The sequence below is a fragment of the Ylistrum balloti genome, unplaced genomic scaffold, assembly GCF_031769215.1.
Source record: "Ylistrum balloti isolate Yb309-2 unplaced genomic scaffold, AGI_CSIRO_Ybal_v1 Utg369754, whole genome shotgun sequence".
Taxonomy (NCBI): Eukaryota; Metazoa; Mollusca; class Bivalvia; order Pectinida; family Pectinidae; genus Ylistrum; species Ylistrum balloti.
Genome location: NW_026781956.1, coordinates 954,020 through 976,447, shown reverse-complemented (window position 1 = coordinate 976,447; position 22,428 = coordinate 954,020). Strand labels below are relative to the sequence as shown.

Below are 22,428 nucleotides of genomic sequence, written 5' to 3'. Positions count from 1 at the left end.
CCCTTTCTAACGATATGGTAACCGTTATGTTGACCAAAGTTTGTTGATATAACAGACGAGAGGCAATTTATCAGGATTGTCAGTGAAACATGTAATATAAGTTTGCAAATGAATTATACACAGATAATTCTTTACTTTATTGATGTGTTTCAAAAACATAAAATAGCAATTCTCAAATTCTTTTGGCTTTGGAGCCTCCAAAGATTGTCTACGCACAGATATAGGGCCTGATGTTACATGTGGTTTACTTAACAATATCTCCATCAGTGTCTGTACTTTTAAATATTTAGCTAAGGACCTTGCATGCTGACAAAATTCTTATAGTCTCATATTATTTCTTGTAAGTTACACAAAGCCATTCTTATCATAAACAAGCATGGCAGTTGTTCCAGAATTTGACCCAGGATGCAACAGGCTATTGTACGCTTCTGAATAAAACCATAAAAGTTCAGAAAGTATTATTGTGATTCATATTAAAAGGTATGATTAATTAAATCTACAAGAGTGTTATTTTTATTTAAATCTTAAAATCATCCTGTATACAATTGCAAATGATAGTTCTAGACAATTTGTTTCAGTCACAAACACGTGATAATTATATAAAATCTCGGTACCATCTTGTACTGGTGTACTGGTACGCTTCATTTTTTTTATTCTGTCAATTTTGTTTTTATCCACATATAAACCACACTGGTATATAAGCTACAAGCCCGACCACCAAGGGAAAAGGCTGCAGCTTACAATCTGGAAAATACGGCACTAATAAGTCCAACTTATCTGCTTGTCTGTTGATTACATGAAATATCAATATTTTCCATTCTAATACAAATGTTTATAGGTAAAGATAAACATCAGAAATGAATGACAGAATGCAAATGAAGCACATGACAAACACAGACAATTTCACATACTATAAACAAACCAAATTTTAACCAAGGAAATATGTCACCTCGTTCTGAGAGTACACAACGATGCAGAGTTGACAATGTTTGAACTGATGAGGTATAAAACAGAGGTGAAGAGAAATGATAAATTCAGTGAGGTTGTAAAGACGACACTAGGTTACCTGTAGTATGAGAACCTACCATTGGTACAGGTAGATGGATCATGTAGCCTTTATAGTGATAGATCGTAGGCTTGCAAAACAAAAACACCAAGTTACATGGTACAGTGCTGGAGACTGGATTCAAGTCTTAACTAAGGAAGCCATTCATCAATTTTAGGACAATTTCAGGACAAATCAATTTCTATGTACATGTTAGGTTTAAACTTTTGGTACATATTGTATGGGTTACAATTTTAGACTTCCTATAAAAAGCCAAATAATGATTGTCATAAAAACAGGATTCTGAAGAAAATAAGTCCAGATCCCAGTATGTCCTCTACATCACAGGACAAGATTTTGATGGTACTGTAAAAAGTAACAAAGTTATATAAATTCTGCCATTTAAATAGATTTCAAAATTACTTTTAGCAACTTGAAAACAATCTTTTATGTATTGAATTCTTTACAAAAGTCTAAATGACTTTTTCAGTCTATGATAAAAAGGTTGTCTGCTACAATGTGTGTTCAGACTTGGATATCTTAATGTCAGTGTCACAGTAGTAATAGCAGTACCAACATAGAAATTTTCAGGAATACAATAAACATGTTAAGTATCATAGGTACAGATTTTAATCATGCTGGACCACAATCCCAGCATCATCAGTCTAACTGTCTGTGAAACACATGTACAGTTTATAGTTCAAGTTGTTAAAGAAATGCAGCAAAAATAGCACCACTTCAAAACATGTAGCCATTTCTTTTATCGTGAAATGGTAATATGCCTTATTGTTGATTAAGAAAACACATTTATAACTATATCTGTCATCATTTGTTTTTTAAAAAAATCCAAAATTATTCACAACTATATTAGGTACATTTTTTAAAGGATATGCGTAACTTTAATAAAAAGTGGTTGTGGTGTAAATGTTGTACTATAGTACAAGTACCTGTCAATGTATATCTATAGCCTTTACACATAATAAGAGCTAGATATATAGGAGACACACCTGACACTCAGCCATGGCCATGGGTGGTAGTTCCTTGGTGGCCCAAGATGGCATGTTGGTGGTGGTTTGGGCATTGTCCTGTTCCGGGGCCTGCTGGTCCTCGCCCTCTCTCACCTCCTCCATGTGGTACAGCATGGAATGTGACCCAGTTAAGGTTTGTAATGATTGGTAGGCAAGTCAACCATTGATATTTATACATTACTGTCAAATAGATCAGTTATGTTTTAATCAACGTTAACTTAAGCAAATGGAGATGTTCTTTAACATTTTTATTCTTTTAGGGAGGGAGGTTTTGTAATTTTCATTATCTGTATTTCATTTTGAAAAAAAATATGTAAAATCCAGTGTACAGAAGGGTTTATGAGTTAAGAGCTGGCAAACTGATTAACAATACTTCATCCCCATCATATCTGTTTCAGATACAAGTTTTACAACAAAGATACCATTTTATTGTGGAAAAACACTGACCATTCATGCATTCCCAGTGATGCGTATATGCTATAATACCAATGTTCCTGACCCACAAACTGTCATATAATATGTTGCTGATCAATATCTACCACTCTATCCTATTATGATTTTTTTTGCTGTGTCACATATTTCAAACCTCTGAACTATTTTAACACACAATATATATTGGCATGCCAGATTCAAATTCTTGGTGTCTCCTTCCTGAATTTAAAACCCATTCCAATAAATGCTTCAAAGAGGAATGGAATGAACCTTTTAACTGTTCACCTTGAGTGTCACACAACAGACAAGTGTTCAATAGTGATATGTAGGTTAATGATTGTGACATTGATAATGATCCTAACACTGGGGGATCATTTGGATCTACTATATATCTAATATATACAACTGTAATTCAAGTACAAAACTATAAACAGCAGGACATAGCCAAATACGCTACATAATTAAATCATATACAATTTACATTATCTTATATAACCTACATTGTATGTATCTCTACACAGATATTATACAATTTTACATAACCCTACACTGTATGTATCCATACACAGATATTATACAATTTTACATAACCCTGCACTGCATGTATCCCTACACAGATATTATACAATTTTACATAACCCTACACTGTATGTATCTCTACACAGATATTATACAATTTTACATAACCCTACACTGTATGTATCCCTACACAGATATTATACAATTTTACATAACCCTACACTGTATGTATCTCTACACAGATATTATACAATTCTACATAACCCTACACTGTATGTATCCCTACACAGATATTATACAATTTTACATAACCCTACACTGTATGTATCCCTACACAGATATTATACAATTTTACATAACCCTACACTGTATGTATCCCTACACAGATATTATACAATTTTACATAACCCTACACTGTATGTATCCCTACACAGATATTATACAATTCTACATAACCCTGCATAGTTCATACAGTAATATACATATCCCTACATAAATCATAACTATTTCTAGGTTTAACAAATGGAAATGATAACAAAATATGTTTGAGATGAAAATTAATCTGCATAGGTTTTGAATATTTTTATGAACATATGCTCTCTTGAAAAATCTACTCTCAAACCAGGAAGTCAATAAGGACAATACACCTGACAGACAGGAACAGGAAATCAAGGAAGTAGTGTGTGTAACAAAAAGGATATCCTGTCCTAGGCGTACAGAATCCATATGTTCCAATGTCACATACTCCTGGTCATGGATTTGCTGGTCATTCACATATGTCTGCGTTAAGTAAAATAAACACAAAAAATAATTTACAACACATGGATTCCTGATATAACATGAAATTAAATAAACAATACAAACAGGAAGCATTACAAACAAAAAAAAAATTATCAATACACAACTTTTATATTAAACTATACCCATTTGAAGGAGAGCAAAAGTTAATTATCAAAGTGCATAGTATGATATATAACCCAAACATATGTAAGTGTAATCATGGTTTTTGTTGAATCAATGATACTGTAACTATAAAGGCACTTTGCATTCTGGTGTGTTACAAGTTCTAGCACTTAGGTAGTACACACACTACAATGTTGTATGATATTGAACCACAGTTAATAAGGACCCTTGGTGACTTCATTTTACAGCAGAAATATGATTTATACATCCTTCACATTAAACTGCACCACTCTTCAGCAACACCTCACACTAAAAAACTAGCATGAAGGCAATTACAAGGATTCAGCATTGAGTCACCACTGTTATTATCCTATCATGTCAAGCAGAATATCTACCAGATCAAATCTTTATCAGACAAAATCTGCACACTTATCCATTCCTGACAAACATTTCCTGTATACTTTCCCCTTCCAATGGCTGAAAACCATACTTACCCCATTAACTGTGGTGAGATCCTTGATTTTAAACTTGTTAAGGTAATGATCAAATGTTATCACAGCGTGGCGCTTGTCAACAGTCTCCGACTGAAATCAAAAATAGAAATTTACAAAACCACTGTTTATACACTTGCCAATTTCTATGGAATTTCCAAGGGGACATTGCTCTACTTGATATAACCACAGGTTTCTGTAAAGGATGTTATCACTAAAACTGATGTTATTTGTTGATGAGTTCTGATTCCCTGTACTGTAAACTATATATCCTACCAGGTGATGATCCGATATCTAAATGACGATATGTATAAGAAATGTAGGAGATCCTAAATAAGACAGTTAGACCAAGCGTGTGCTTCAATCCAGGCCCGGAAGAGTTATAATTGGTATAAGCTATTAGCTTGTTTGTTATTATTGTAAAATAAAAGTTTGAAGTTTGAATATTTTGAACATTCCTACATAATATAAATTCAATTTTTAAAAATAGTTCTGAGCATGTTTATACATCTTAGTGAGAGATAAGTTGGCACGTTAGCAGAGAATGAGAAGGTGCTAGACAATGTAAAGCATTTCATAGGTCAGTTACTTGATGCTGTGGAGCATGCATGGTATTTAAGGAAGGCATTTCACAAATAAACTGTCAGCATCAACCTTACACAAAATACCACAGTTGTCAGTCCATAAACTACAGTTCAAAATCCATCGTCAAAATGTGCTGAAAAGATTTATATCCTTGGTGGGCCATGTACCCATATCTTACCCTTCTCCATCAATATACTTCCACAGACAATACAACAACTAACAGGAACAAATGGGATTACATTTGCAAGAAAAGTAGATTGCTAGACACAAAATATGCACTTGTACAAATGAAATTTAACCACACAGTTTTTTAATGACTCCATGAAGCCCTGACGTATACTGAATCCGGTATAACATGATGCATCTAGATGAAGATTTGTATGGGATTGAATTATTTAGAGATTTGTGTATACATTCTGCTGACCTGTTGGGCTGAAAGTCAGGAGACTAACACCAAGCATATGTACCATATAAATGCTGCAACAGCAAAGTGGTTTGATGTTCATGCAACATCTTCTGAGGCAGATGATCAAATATACATGATCAAATAGTATGAAATCTAATTGTGAAGCATACTTTGGATTGTGGACAGATAGTGTGATTTTCTGTACAGTTACAGCTACAAATGTCTCCAACCAAAATACCAGTAGGTTCTAGGAACCAAGCTGAATTGATCCAGACCAGATGCAACAAAATACATATAGTTTTTATTCCAAGTCAAGCATTATTAAATTTGTAAACATGCTGTGACATGTATGCATTAATGTTTGAAAGTAAAAATGTTGATATTCTTTATCTCCAAACACTGACTGATACATGTATCTATGCAGGCTTTGAGGTTACTATTGTTGACCATCAGTGATCCACACTAAATACCAGTCTCTTGCAGACTCATCATAAGAGAGATAATTTTTGCTTACATTTGATGTTCCAATTTCATATCTGGAAAGAATTTTCATAAATTTTTAAGTGAATTCCATATGAGGTATGTCATTGCTAGTATATTTACCAATGAAAATACTTTCAACAAAATTATGTTTACTCAAAGGAAAAGAAAAGTAAAACACATAATGTTCCACATTAATACCAATTTACTTTCTGCAGGAGGACAACACTAGATATACTATAAAGGACCAATAGTGTTAATACCTGGGGTATTTCCTCCACACATTATCTTGTCAGTCACTCACACAGGCTACAGGTGTATCCCTTGTTAGTAAGACAGAAATAACCATCCGATCTAGAGAAAAATCCTTTGTGACACATACTTTTATACTAAAGTGTTCCCCTGTCCATTCCTGGTGTAAATGATTGACTTGAGTGTCTGCTACACCTGTAGTAATAAGGTACCAGGGCCTGGTACACCTGATCTAATGACCCATCATGACCAGGCTAGCAGATTGTTATTAACATAGATGAGAAATAGGCCATGTGTGAGGATCTGATCAAACAGTATACAGAACTCCTGATGGATCTACCTGACATCTGTGTACATAATCAAGTCATCTTATGATTATCTCTACACTGCCTCTAATTTGTCAGGTGATAAAAACGATTGCTCCAGTAACACCATTTGTAGGACCATTATAGTGATTCAGGAGGCACAAATAACTGCCTCTGTAACACCATTTGTAGGATCATTATAGTGACTCAGGAGGCGCAAACAACTGCCTCTGTAACACCATTTGTAGGACCATTATAGGGACTCGGGGGGCACAAACAACTGCCTCTCTAACACCATTTGTAGGACCATTATAGTGACTCAGGAGTCACAAACAACTGCCTCCGTAACACTATTTGTAGGACCATTATAGGGACTCGGGGGGCACAAACAACTGCCTCTCTAACACCATTTGTAGGACCATTATAGTGACTCAGGAGGCACAAACAACTGCCTCTGTAACACTATTTGTAGGACCATTATAGGGACTCGGGGGGCACAAACAACTGCCTCTCTAACACCATTTGTAGGACCATTATAGTGACTCAGGAGGCACAAACAACTGCCTCTGTAACACTATTTGTAGGACCATTAATGTGACTCAGGAGGCACAAACAAGTGCAGACTGTAGTTACTGACAGGTCACTCCTTTTGTGTTTCCCTCCTATCCTAATACTATGGTAGGTTTTACAACAAAGTATTTCTTGAATGATACCAAGAATGAAGTTAAGTCAGAAATCAATTTCTTGAATGTATGGAATTTATCTTTAAAGATCATGACCTATAGACCTATATTACTGTAAGAATTGACATCTGACATTCACATATATATGCTAATGTTTCAATAATGATGAAATGAGCAGCAGTAAACTGTATTGATTATGCTGATACCAATGAAAATAAAACCAATATCCTTATTCATGAACCTAAAACATTTTAGTCTCCCTTTTTACATATACCTTCCATTCCAAGCTTTATGATCTAATATAATGGGATTTTTACCTGGAAAGTCCCTGATCCATGGTATTAATCCAGAATGTTTACAGAGTATAACATAAAGTCATTACAACAGTCCTGAGTGTAATATACAGTAGTTCTCAGTATCATTTGAAGTAGTTTGACTCCTTGCTCCAAGTATAGAACATTGTTTATCAAAGTGACGATCGCGATTATCACATTCATCAGTTTGGATCAGTGTCATGAGTATCTAATAAAGTAGTTTGACTCCTTGCTCCGAGTATAGAATATTGTATATCAAAGTGACGATCCCGATTATCACATTCATCAGTTTGGATCAGTGTCATGAGTATCTAATAAAGTAGTTTGACTCTTTGCTCTAAGTATCGAGTATTGCATACGAAAGCAAGGATCTGGATTGTCTCGATTATCACTAACAGTAGTGAAAGTTGACAGAGGGCAAAGATAACAGATATTTCAACATAATCCTCCTCTAATCCCCCTACCAACAAACAAGAGAGACAATCAATACATAACATTCCTTACCTATGCTGCCTTAGTACAAGAGTTCACAAAGTGACCTTTAGTGGTTTGTTTTAAACTAATGTGGTTCCCCTCACTGAAAGCCCTTACCATTTAACCATGGTTTACTCCTCCTCAGGTTTGTTGGAGAATCTTTTGACCAGCATGGTTCCAGTGTAACTTTCCCAGTAAAATCTTGACCAGGTTTGACCACCTGTATCTTGATTGTGGAACAGATCTAATCGATAAGAGTCTTTCCTATCCTTTATGAATGTTTTATCGGCCTGCTGTTCAGCATGCCTACCTTCAACAACCACCAGCCTATCATTATGACCAATACACATACAGATGATTTAAACAAGATAAATCTATTGCACTTCAAAATTCTGCTGATTCCTTGAACATTTTGTATGGTTTTTAACATGCGTGTTTTCCGTGTGATCAGACAGCAGTAAGACTACAAAGTGGTCATCAGACCGTTGATCTATGAATAGTAATATATACCTGTCCAACGGTCGTAAGTCATGCTTACCATCAACTTGGCCCTAAAAAATGTCCATAACTATCTGTACGCTAGGCTCATAACACGTTACCTATGTAAACGTATACAGTTTCAATAGACTTCCAACCTGTACCTTCACCAACTGGGAGTGTTGGGTTGTGTTTGCTAAGTATTGTGACCACTTATTGAAGGTTTACACATCCTCACTTTTTCAGCTCTCTATAACACACCACTGAAGAAGGCCACACCCAATTGTAGAACTGGTTGTCATTCAAATACACATAAACTAAATCAGAACTTCACAAGTTTCCAGAATACAACACTTTTCTATACATCAATCAAAGAAATTGTAAAGTATTTAGCACCGCATTCTAGTCTTTATACCAATGAATCACAACTAGATAAGTATACAGAAAAGTGCACAGGTCGTTTAATTAAGGTGGAAAATAATAAAAGGAATTATACCTATCATATATAGTTTATACTTCATTACTTTCTTTGACACCTTGACAACAGGATACAGAATCTAATCACTGTAACCTACAGCTGCTATTATCAATTCAGCGCAATGTATTTAAGTTAAAAACAAAAATTTACCAGCAGGTAATCCGGTGCTAACTGAGTAATTCATTGTAATCCACAGAATTCTTCATTTGTAACACACCATGTTTATTATACCTCTATGATTTTCTCCTTGTTTACTTCAATAAATGACAAAATAGGTATCTTGTCTGTTATTTCTAGAAATTAAAATATCAAAAGGTGTAAACTGATACACCAGCAGTACAGCCTCCATCCTTACTGTTGTAAAAGTTGTAAAGCAATACACCATTCTTCAACAGGGAAGGGAGTATCATGTCAGGTCAACCCAGGAAATCTAATTTAATATCATCGTCAGACTTTCACATTCAAGGGTCACTTTGTTAGAGCAATCTTACTTTGAAACTCAAGATATTTTATGGTGTAGAAAAGTCTTCTCACATACAAAAGCAACTCAAGATATGTCGGGCCTCTGCTATAGAAAATTTAACTGCCATAAATTCAGTCTGTCTACCAGTGTTATACAATCCTTCAACAGAAATAACTGAACTCTTTGTGAGGTATACATTCATGTTCTTCCATTTTTTAAACGATGAACTTTGCTCCACTCTTTTTTTACAGCTGATACTGCTTTCTGATAACAGCTTTATGAAAATCTGACTATTTCATTATTTTAAAGACTTAAAATATTTCTGTTTCAAAGACAATGACTCCACAAATAAAAACCTTCTTTACAACCTCAATGTATTCATCTTGTTTAGCCTTCGAAAATATCTGATCTACCATCTAGTGCAGTCAGTGAAATATTCTGATTCCCTGCTTTATTTGACCAATAAACTTTCTATTCTACCACCTTATCGGCCAATGAAATATCTTTATTTACTGTCATGTTTGACCAATGAAACTATATTCACCTACAAAATTTTGCATTCTACCACCTTGATCAGCCATTTAAATGTCTCTTTTCGTTCTACCACCTTGTTCAGCAATTTCAATGTCTCTTTTCGTTCTACCACTTTGTTCAGCCAGTGAAACATCCTGTTCTACTATCTTATTGGGCCAATGGACGTTTCCATTCAACCATCGTTTTTCGCAAGTGAAAGTGTCTGTTTAACCACCTTGTTTGGCCAGTAAAACTTTATGTTCTACCATCTTGTTCTACGACTGAAACTTGTTGTTCTACAATCCAGTATGTGTGTTTATCAAGTAAAACACTTCATATAACACTTGTTACCACTTCTATCATAATGGAAATTCAAACCAAAACATTTACATGTTTGTTTAGGTTTAGGTATCACAATCTACACTGAAAACAGCCCAAGGTGGAAAACTATATATACAAACTACTAAAAATACAAAGAGTAAAGTCTATAAGGAGTAGTGGTTGGTGTTTCTGATTAAGTTCCCATTAATATTGTTGTAGAGGAAAACGTGACCACTCCCCACGAGTGTAGAGTTAGATTAATATTTTGGTAACTACAGTTATGTTATCATTATGGGATAAGACCTACATTAAATATGATATACCTAGATTCCCAATAGAAAACACCCCATTTTGTTGTCCAGTATAATAACCACTGTGGATGTAATGGAACTTGGCTAGGTCAGTTACCTTTGACCAGTTATGTTTGGAGAATAGAGTTGGAATCCATGATTGGCCATTTTCATTTCCCTGTAACAATTGTTGAAGTGAACCAACTCTTAAAACAAGATCTGTATTTGTAAGACTGGTAAATAGTGATGGCAGATGTGCCTGATACTCTACAAGTACTAAAGGCATGCCCACCAAATGAGGGCTCTCTGTGTAATTTGAATAGAGGTTTATATCAATACTAAGTAATTTGTTATTTGTAGCATTATGATGGGATTTTTACAGCTTTCACTCTCAACTATACCACGGATGCCATTCACATCTCAGAGACAAGGTGACCCTTTACAATCCAGAGCTGTTTTACATCCAGGTATAAAGATTTTACAGATCTACTTTCATTGCCTTACATAAGGGTTCTACTGTCAACAGGTTGTCACATGTAGACATTGCTCAGACACCTAACATAGATCCTCTTACCCAAAGGTTACACCTCCTACAAAGTTTCAGTGTAGATTAGAGGCAGCCTGGCTTACCCTGGGATCCAGTGTACCACACTTAACCATTAAATCACCACATACCCATTTACTATGTTACCCTTGTAGCCTAAAGAAGTGAGGAAAACCTACCCAGGTGACACAATTAATCAACAGTTTTGTTCAGTATTTAGGGTTCCCTCCCGCCCCCTGCATGGATCATTCAACAACACTGAATGTATACCTAGAAACAGAGCCTGTCTCCTGCCTCCCTACACAGATGACTAACAACACTTTCAACACAGCCTTTGTAAAAACCACATTTGATTGAAATGTAAGATTTAAACTTAAGTACAATAGGTTACTCAGTTTAAAGCATTTTATATCCTGTTACCATCCTTAAGTTCTTGTACAACGAATGCTTTCTTCCGATGCTATCACTTACATTAATATGTAAACAATCCTGTCAGTGTCTTCAATTCATCAACACATGTAAACAGTTCAAGTCATAGAAACAGGTGAAGGGCTTATTAAGGAAGACATTGTGATTGAATTTCATAATACTTATGTACATATGAAATCTCCAGAATGATGTCAGAGCAAGATAACCTCAAATATATACATTGGTAGAAATGTTTTTAATTATTCTTTTTCAAAACACTTCAAACTAGAGAAAAAAAAATGTAATTTAAATCAAGTTATGATTTTTTTTATTTCAAAAAGAGAATAGTGTGTATGTTTACCTCTATGTAAACCCATTGTAGATCAGACTAAATGGAATCATGTTTACATCACATTTACACTCATTTAAAGGTATCAACGTCAATTAGCAGTGCAAGATATCACCAGATAAGACATGAATGTCAACTCACCTGACAGAACTAAAGGGCCATCACAACACATAGCAGATATACAAACTATCCTAACATCAAACCTCAGAACAACAGGACACATGCTGTACAGAGTCAGAATTCCACCTGTAACCATCCTCAACACAAGCCTTCCTGGCCTGTCTGTAGGATTAACATTATACCTATCCTGAAGCCTCTACCCCAGTAATGTAGACCTAATATCAATACCCTGAGTTCACCAATCAATACACCAGTCATAGTAATACACAGCTTCTATTACCCTATATATCACTGGAACGGGACATATATAATCATATGCTTATTTGTACATTTACCTGCTGGTGGTAATTCAAACCAATTTACAGAATGAAAGTTATGACCAGGTAAATAAGGGTACCACCATTATCTTGCTGACATAACCTTAAGTGTAACACATTTGACTAGCCATTGATCTACAGCTTCAGGGGTTACAGCTTTCCACATGGAAGGAAAACACTACTGTTGAGGTCAACTTACCAGGTGATTCCATGTAGAGACCCTGACTGATGTTTCCAGACAGGACAGTATCCCCTGTATGACACTAATGTCCAATCAATTGTGGGAAGACAGATCCCTAACTGACCATGTGACTGACCTCATTCACTGGTTAAACAGGTTTCCATCACAAACATTGACTCACGATCAAGCAATATCTGTATACACACGGTAGTCAGTGTGTAAGGTGTTTGGCTCTAAATAACGGGGCAAGGGGAGAAAACTCTTGTTGATATTAGGAACTTCATTTACATAAAGTAAATATGTTTTGACACTTGCCAGACAAATGGCCTTTAATTGACAGGTTCTGTTTTCATAAAATGTTTGCCAGTAAATTGCTCCTGCTTTCTTCAGCCACAACTAATATTTAGTCTTCTGTTTCATTATAGTCTTCACTGAAGTTAGACTCAAAGTGATTAGAGATATGAACATTTGTTTTTTCTATGAAAGATAGAAAAAATACAAATCCAGATAGTTAGAAGTCTTGTATGTTTTGTTCTTGATTAAATATCTACTAGTATATGCTTTTAGGAATAACTGGAGCACTGAAAATTCTCCAATCATTCAGGAAAGCCATGGTCTTTTTATTGCATTAAACAAAATACAGATCATCAAAAGATAATAAATCAACAGCATGACCAGATAAGTTAACTCCAAAATCTAGATGAACACTCAACGGTCATGACAGGTCATTCTGTACAGCTTCGCAATATATCTCCCTTGTAAATCTATCAACAAAGTATTTATAATCTAAAACATGTAAGTATGGTTTATCACTTGCCAAGTGTACATCAATTATAAAGTTTAGTCAGACATCACTTTACAGGAGAATGAATTCCAAATTGGGATTTTAACACAGCATCAGTGAACTCTAAAACAACACTAGCCAACTCAGCTGTGAAAATCACTGCAGCAAGTCCGGTTACAATCACTGCCACAATGGCTTAAAATGCACTGCCAGAGTATGTTTCTTCATGTTGATGTGTGTATTCTCTCTACAGACATGTTAAATTCTGGCAATTTTGCCAGCTGGTATGATTAATGTGGTATCTGTCTGGTAATATAATAATTTATCATGATCATCTCTGTATCTTCACAATATTTAAGGACTATCAATTTATACGTAAATGATAAACTTAACCATGACCACAATATTTCTATGATAACTCTGATTTGTGATTTCAGGAAATACTGTCAGTCTTTATAAACCCTGACTACAATATTTCTATGATAACTCTGATTTGTGATTTCAGGAAATACTGTCAGTCTTTATAAACCCTGACTACAATATTTCTATGATAACTCTGATTTGTGATTTCTACTGTCAGTCTTTATAAACCCTGACTACAATATTTCTATGATAACTCTGATTTGTGATTTCAGGAAATAAGGGTGATTTCATACTGTCAGTCTTTATGTAACAAATGATATTTCAACTTATAAACCTGATAACTCTGATTTGTGATTTCTGGAAATACTGTCAGTCTTTATAAACCATGACCACAATATTTCTATGATAACTCTGATTTGTGATTTCAGGAAATACTGTCAGTCTTTATAAACCCTGACTACAGTATTTCTCTGATAACTCTGATTTGTGATTTCATCCACCAGACACCAGTCTTTATAAAATGATAAACTCGACTACAGTATTTCTCTGATAACTCTGATTTGTGATTTCAGGAAATACTGTCAGTCTTTATAAACCCTGACTACAATATTTCTCTGATAACTTTAACACCTGATTTAAGGGTATACTGTCAGTCTTTATGTAACAAATGATAAACTTACCCGGACCACAATATCACACTCCTCCCGACCCATAAAGAGCATGGTTTTAGGCAGTTTGTAGCGCTCCCCCTCCCCATCCACCAGACACCAGTCCTCCACCTGAGCTGGGGCAGGGTCCTGTGATAAAAAAAAAGTTAGTGAAAACAAGTAATCCAGACACAGTACATTATCTGGCATGTGTAGCAGAAAGGTTCAATCAATGAGAGGCAAAATAGAAATAACAAGATTTAATCAGATCTACTATAATATTGGAGTTTTTACAAAACACTAGCCTACAGGAAATCCATCAGGGCAAACACGATCCTTATTAAATTGCATGCCCAATACAATGTGTGTTGTGCAGCAGGAAAATGATCAGTGATATTCCTGGCCATTAATTCTTTCCACCATTGGTATCAATCTTAGTGGTTGGGGAGACTTTCAGTCAGTTGGCTGTCAATTTGATTTTATCCCCTACCCTGTTACTGACAATTGACCAGCTGATTCCCCTCTTGGTATTAGATTTAGAGGTTGACACTTCTCGTCCCTCTCTATAAACAGAAAACTATCACCACCTCACCGATACTGACTTTCAGAGTTATAACAACTGACCAGCTGATTTCCTCTTAGTTTTGGATTCAGAGATGGACACTACCCGTCCCTCTCTATAAATAGAAAACTATCCCCCTGCTCACTGGTACTTTCTGAGTTACAATTATTGGCTAGCTAATTTGTTCTAGCTATATGCATGAAAATGAAGATGGATTCTCTTGTAATCCTTCCTCTTTTTCTGTAGACAAAAAAGTATCTCCAACCACACTGGTACTGACTTTCAGAGTGCCAATATTGGTTAGCTGATTCTTTCTTTAGAGTGCCAATATTGGGAAAACTTTCCTCTACTTCACTAGTACTAACTTTCAGAGTTACAATTGATTATTGACCAGCTGATTTCCTCCTCGAATTGGCTTTAGAGATGAAGATGGATTCTCCCCTTATCCTACCCCTCCCTATCTATCAAGGGAAAACTTTCCCCTACTTCACTGGTACTAACTTTCAGAGTTACAATTGATTATTGACCAGCTGATTTCCTCTTCGAATTGGCTTTAGAGATGAAGATGGATTCTCCCCTTATCCTACCCCTCCCTCTCTATAACTAGGTTACAATTGAATTGACCAGCTATTTCCTTTACTTCACTGGTACTAACTTACTAACTTTCAGAGTTACAATTGATTATTGACCAGTTGATTTCCTCCTCGAATTGGCTTTAGAGATGAAGATGGATTCTCCCCTTATCCTACCCCTCCCTCTCTATAAAGGGAAAACTATTTCCTACTTCACTGGTACTAACTTTCAGAGTTACAATTGATTATTGACCAGCTGATTTCCTCCTCGAATTGGCTTTAGAGATGAAGATGGATTCTCCCTTTATCCTATCCCTCCGTTTCCATAGAGGTAAAACTATGTGCCAGGTGTGGTGGAAATGGACTTTCACACTATAAAATTGTTCTCATATACAAACAGCTGGGTTATAAAAAGCACCAGTGTCTAAACTATTCCTGGAGTTTTGTGGTTCATTATAGTGATCCCATAGCTATTATATCTATCTTGTGGTTACGCCTTGCAAGCTATAATATAATTTCATCAACAGTAGAAAATCGTGATATACCTTACAGCAATATTTGATAAATTTTGTAATCTTTGATGACTATAGATACCATAGCTATTTCCTAGAGATTTCGTCATCATTATGGAATGTGATTGTTTAGCTACTGCCCCAGCAACGCCACGATAATGCTAGAGATTAAACTGTTATTGCTTCTACAAAGAAATGTTAATAAAGCTGTAGAACCCTGAAGCTTTACTCTCAAAATATCTACTGTAACTTGTATACAACATTCAAGGAAACAGGCGAGACATTATTCAGTCTTTAAATATGAATCTAGATTATTTTAAAAATCTATCAGTAATAATTGATACCCAAATACTTCATATCTTATAATAGTGACTAAACTCATTACAATGTTACATAAACTTATTGATGGAAATAATGAAAATTTTCCTTTTTCTTTGTGTATATATTTAAGAAGTCATTATCAACCCAAGATCAGTAAACCTACAGGTAAGTTTTTTTTATTTGTACAACTAACTTTTTCCTTCACATAAAGAGGAGATAGTCTAGCACTTATAAATGATCTGTGGACGCCATTGTTGATGATAAATGAGCATCAATATAGAAACTGTACAGTAGTTCCAGACAAATCTTTGTCTAAGTACACACAGACTATTCTCTGTAAACACAAACTTTAGTGGATAACCCTATTTTGGTAACTGTAAATACTTTGAACGGTCATTTATGATAGAGATATGGAGAATTGAAAGATGTCCTCCTTTCTTTCTTCAAATTCTCTTTTTCCATCAAAGGAGTTAGCTAACAACAATGTAACATCCTTTCTAATTAAATGAGCATATATATTTTTTTTGTAATTCAAAGTCAATATATACAATGAAAAGAGATTAGCCAGCTAAAGGAGAATTACTCTGATGAGAGGATCTGTGAGTTTAGGTAAAATTTAATACTGATAGATCCAATATGTGCAACAGGGCATAAGCTGCATTTAAATCATAACATTTATGTTCAAAATAACAAAAGTGTGTTTTATCTTTCTAACTGGTTTTAACAGGGTATAATGTGTCATTTGGATACTAAACTTTAGCATTTATCTCACTTGTAAACCTAACAGATTTTTCAGAGAAGGTTTTGAATCCAGTATTTAGCTGTTTGGAGGGATTAATAGCAAGTTAATATAAAGCGATTTGTAGATATGCAGGTGTTTGCTATCATTGTCCAAATGTAGGTGTGTGCATTTGTGTCTGCTAATCACTGTGATCAATCATGCCATACCGGTGCACCATGGCTCCGACAGAACTGCCAGCCAGAAAATCTATTGATTCTCTACTTAAAAGCTGATCACTTTTATCAGATACCTACTTCACATAGACAAACAATGAACAGATAGAAATCTAGTTTATCATAATGGTATATGTATATCATACATTACACAGGTGAGAACTGAAGCTGATAAACTAGAATCTCGTTATGATTATAGTTTTACAGGTAAACATTTTGGTTTATAAAACATACAGACTGACAACTCCATAGTTTGATATATATTGTAACACTAACTCAACCAGAAATGACACTTGACTAACTTCACTATAGAGATTTGGTTGACTAATGATACCAAGTATAAACCAAATGTATTTCATTTTATTCTTATTAATACCAGCTGCCATCATATATTGTCCTGACAAAAAAACACACCCATTATACAGACTGTCAGACAGATTTCATCCTAGGAGTCATCTGCAGTATGTATGTAAACACGTTTTGTTTGGCTGTGTATAATCATCCAATAAAAAGCAATGGGTCGATGCAAGCCTTAAGCTGAGTGTCTATGGATACATTTCCTGTGGGATGGTTTTACATTCTAGTTAAACCAAGACAGTATAGAAGACATATTGTAAGACTGACTTCCAACACGTAAATGTGTGACCTCTTAATTATGTAACAAGGTGGGACATTCAACACAGGTGGTCACACGGTCTCCATCAAGTCACACACCACCCTACCAATATCACATACTTTCAGGAAGTACCATGCTTTTTCAACAAACATGTTAAATTACATGCTTTATGGAATGTTATTCCAGCCATAACACAGAAAGCAGCTGAAACTCAAAATTATTCCTATTACTAATGTAGCCACCATGGTGTATATCTTACATCATAACTACATAGCAGATTCACACAGACAGAGAAAAATGAAAAATGATATTTGTCTACCATGACGTCTAGTGACAGTAGGGGAAGCTTTAGAATAAATTCTGATCCAACAACCTGCCTCTTCCTAGTGGTTGGTTGGAGTTTCAGGATTCTACATGGCAGTATGGGACAAACATCACAGAGTGAATCATCAGAGACAAACCATGCTTACCGTTTGTTTGCGGTGTGACATCATGATATTGTCAAGAGTTCTGGTACTCCATATCCCTAAAACCCATTGCCTGAGGGCTACACACAGCCCTACATGTATCACATCCTCTCACAGACATGCACCTTCTGTTGGTGAAGACACTCCATGTTTATCCCACTGAACATGCACTGCTGAATTATGTGTAGAAAGTGTTTCAGGGTGATATTCAAAACCAAGCCTACTGATAACACTACACAGTAGTCACTGTGTGGGGTAGGCACTGAGGCAGTTATTAGGCCAAGCAGATAACAGCGCAAGAGGACATGTACAGGTTAACAGACAATGCAATGGAGCAAGACAGCTAGAGATGAGTACAGAAAATACAGCATGCATAAAGATGAGCAGGAATTGAGTACATACAATACAACAGAACAAGGGCAGAGATTAGAATATACAATATAATTAGGCTGGGCAATAGATATTATAGTGCAGACAATATGGTAGGGCAGGGCCAAAAATGAGTAAAGACAATACCATAAGGCAAACAAGGCCAGAGATTAGTACAGACAATACAACAGGACAGGGACAGAAACACATATAGACAATATAATAAATCTGGAGCAGAGATGAGTACAGACAATACAACAGGGCAGAACCAGAGATGAATACAGGCAATCTAACAGGGCAGGGACAGAAATCGGTACAGTCAATACAACAGGGCAGGGGCAATACAACAGGGCAGGGACAGTAATCAGTACAGTCAATACAACAGGGCATGGGGCAAAAATCGGTACAGTCAATACAACAGGGCAGGGACAGAAATCAGTACAGTCAATACAACAGGGCAGGGGCAAAAATCGGTACAGTCAATACAACAGGGCAGGGGCAAAAATTGGTACAGACAATACAACAGGGCAGAACCAGAGATGAATACAGGCAATCTAACAGGGCAGGGACAGAAATCGGTACAGACAATACAACAGGGCAGGGGCAAAAATTGGCACAGACAATACAACAGGGCAGGGGCAAAAACTAGTACACAGACAATGCAATAACAGGACAAGGTAAGACATGAGTTCAAAAATACAATAGGCAGGCTAATTGCCAGGCAATTGAATGTGTACAATGTGGGCAATGCCCCTGATAACTAGAAAGAGAATAGGGACAAGTACATACTAACAATAGGGTAAAGAAGGGCAGGCCAAGGTACAGGCAATACATTAGGGCAGGAATACATGAATGAATAAAGATTTGTATCAAGAGAATTTAATCCTGTTCAGATGCTTGGAGAACCAACTGTCGTAAGATATATGAGAGAGTGATGCAAATGGAAGTCTTTCCTTCCATTCAAATTATAATACAAAATGTAATTATAAATATTGGATTAAGAAAGATGGTTCATACAAATGTATCTAACTTCTGACCCCTGTCAGCCCCAATTAAACAGAATTGGGTCTAGTGTAGGGCTCCTCCGAATGTGGTGAGACAGGTCCTGTGTGGTGTATGGGCCAGTGAGATAACAATCTTGTATACAAACACAGGTGTATGTTACCTGAAGGCGAGACGAGCCTCATTTTACCCCTCACTTACACATTACAATACATATCTATTCTCTCAATGGAGAATCTGACACTTTCTTGGATAAGTCAAATTCATGAATATAATTGTGTGGGTCACATTGTCCCAGGTAGCGTATGTCACCATATCAGACGCATTATCATAGTCATTCACAAAAGTACATGAGGGCCAGTACCAAAACAGGATATTACACCAATTATAACTTTGTATTTGTGGTTATAACTATAACTGAATCAAAATCACCTGTTAAAAAAAGAAGACATCTTCATTATGCTAATGTTGGGTCATCAAGTAATCCTTAAACACTGTTGATATTGACAAATATCTGTTTATAATTACAAGAGTTTGAAGATTTGGAGAAAATATCAACCAACAGAAATCAAATTTATGATAAATATTCCTTCTTAATTTCATTGAATTACAGAAAAATCATAATTATAAATTTTATGAAGAAATGTTTACCATTTCACTTAACAGACGACTGCTCCCCCAAGTCTTGCTCCTTCTCATGGTGAATTTCATCATCAGACTTTCATAACACTTCATTTAAATCCCTGATCATCTCATTAATACTCCACACTACCATGATCAACAGGTTACACAGCCACTTTACCCACGTATCTGCACATCTCTATGTTATAGTAGGGCCACCCCACTACACACAAACATGTTTAAAGTACAATACTCCACATGTTGTATTGGATATACTGTATTTGGATGTCATTCAAAACTCCCAATTTTTTCTCTCCTTCACACAGGTCTGGTATAGTACACATTCTATACTGTGTACAAAGCACCTACCCGACTTGTCTCTTCAAGTGTATGACAATGTGTCTGTAGTTCACATTAAATATTATTTTTTAAATATTAAAAGTATTTTTGACATCCTCCGACAGGTAATCCCATTATTGAGATGTGATTGGCTGTACAGTGGTGTGTCGTAGAGATTTGTCTGGGTAAACATGGGATGTTTAATTATGTGTCGGCTATCAATCCCGCTAAGGTAACTAGGTTCTTCAGGACACGGAAATGAGTCAACTACCACTGCCATACTAACATACACGACATAGACCATTGTCTATGTTCATACGCTGCAAACTGGTTTTTTTTAATTTTTTTTATAAACATAAACAGATAAATTGAGACAGACCAACTACTGTGTGACAGGGCCTGTGTGCTAATTGAATAACTGTTTTTATAAGTCTGCTGTCACAGCAGAAATGCTAGAATACCTGAGACTTGTATCTCAGCTTATCACACGGCCATCTCAGTAACTTGGTGGTGACATTTTGATGTAATGATCCTTATTCATTATTTGTTTTCAGAAGATTAATATAAAAAGAGAAAGAATTTGAACATTGATAAATAATGTCTTTGTTCAATCATGACCTTTGACAACAATTTTTTTAAATATCAGTGACTTGATACTTAATATGCAGTTATATAGGTGTATGTGATACATAGATGTATGAATATTGTATTTGACCTCTGAAGTACCCTATTTAATCATTCTCTGATAATGTGTTGATAAACAAAACACACAATCCTACATTAACAATGATACACATTATCTGGACTGATAAAGCAAGTGTTCACATCAAACAGTAGAGTTATTGTAACAATATGTTGTCTGTCTGGTGCATCACACTCAATATCAGTAAATCACAGTTGCTATAAAATCTAAATAATAATACAGCAATCAATTTCAATTCTATACCTATGGTCTACAGGTCAAATTAAAGCTAATAATGGCAATCTGTGATACCAATTTGATACTCAGGCTGTGTCGTAGTAAAAGTAATACTGAAGTGGGAAAATTATTTCCACAAACCTTGAAAATATTTAAAACAGAAATACCCCAGAAATATGGGAACTAAGCATCATCCTGTTGTTTTCTTTTTGATACTACCTGCTTCTTGCTTGATTAGCTATAGAAAAGTCTCCAAAGCTCAGTTGATATAGCATTAATCAAGTATTTGATTTCAGGTAGAGTCATAGAAAAAGTAATGACCTCTGTTACATTGGACCCCGGAAATGTTAACAAAGCTGATACATGTTGTACTAACATTGTACAATCATCACTTACTCTTGAAACTCCAGGATGAGTTTTTTTGTCATCTGTAACATACTAGCCACTTCCTACTGATTTGCCTTATAGAATTACTCTGTTGGTTAGTCAATTAGGTCAGAGGTTCTGAGTTTGACCCCTAGATAATAGAAAATGATCACCTTTCTACTTTACTGTTAGTTTTTGAGAAATTCCTGGTAAAAAGTAAAAATGATAACCTCACACAATACATGATTTTGAGACAAACAGGCAGATGAAGGCTATGGGGAAGTTTTATGGTAGTCTTAATGACCTTATTGAGAAATATATGCTATTTGTTTCTGTGATGTGAACAGAACATGTTTGATGTTCATTAGTACCTTGTTCTTGTCTGGAAATGTGACATTACTTATCTGAATTGACCAAGACTTGTATGGTGGGTAGTTTGAAGTTAGATTCTGTGAAATATGTCAGTATTTGCTTTGTTGTTTGTTAACCTTGACGTCCTAAAATCTAAACTCAACTACAGTTATTCTTACACTTGACCTATTTGTTAGGTTTCACTAAAACCTACTGAAGTCATTAGAAGGCTGACATTGAATCAACAATGTTGCATTAATATAAATAGTGCCCTTGCCAGGCCTT

General features: G+C 35.5%; 1 protein-coding gene across 3 annotated transcripts in view; it reads right to left on the bottom strand.

Moving 5' to 3' along the window:
• The window catches only part of LOC132543382 (centrosomal protein of 170 kDa-like), an 88,566-nt gene that overhangs the window by 43,147 nt on the left and 22,991 nt on the right, over window positions 1–22,428 (bottom strand). For 2 of the 3 annotated variants that reach the window (XM_060206872.1, XM_060206874.1), the window contains exons 1-5: window positions 18,180–18,371; window positions 14,206–14,322; window positions 4,422–4,511; window positions 3,726–3,804; window positions 2,053–2,192 (exon numbers count right to left, since the gene is read on the bottom strand). In XM_060206872.1, coding sequence (XP_060062855.1) covers window positions 2,053–2,192; window positions 3,726–3,804; window positions 4,422–4,511; window positions 14,206–14,322; window positions 18,180–18,203 — 450 coding nt within the window. In that variant the 5' untranslated portion in view covers window positions 18,204–18,371. Of the gene's footprint in view, window positions 1–2,052; window positions 2,193–3,725; window positions 3,805–4,421; window positions 4,512–14,205; window positions 14,323–18,179; window positions 18,372–22,428 lie in introns of those variants that run through there. The other variant, XM_060206873.1, reaches the window with a different exon arrangement.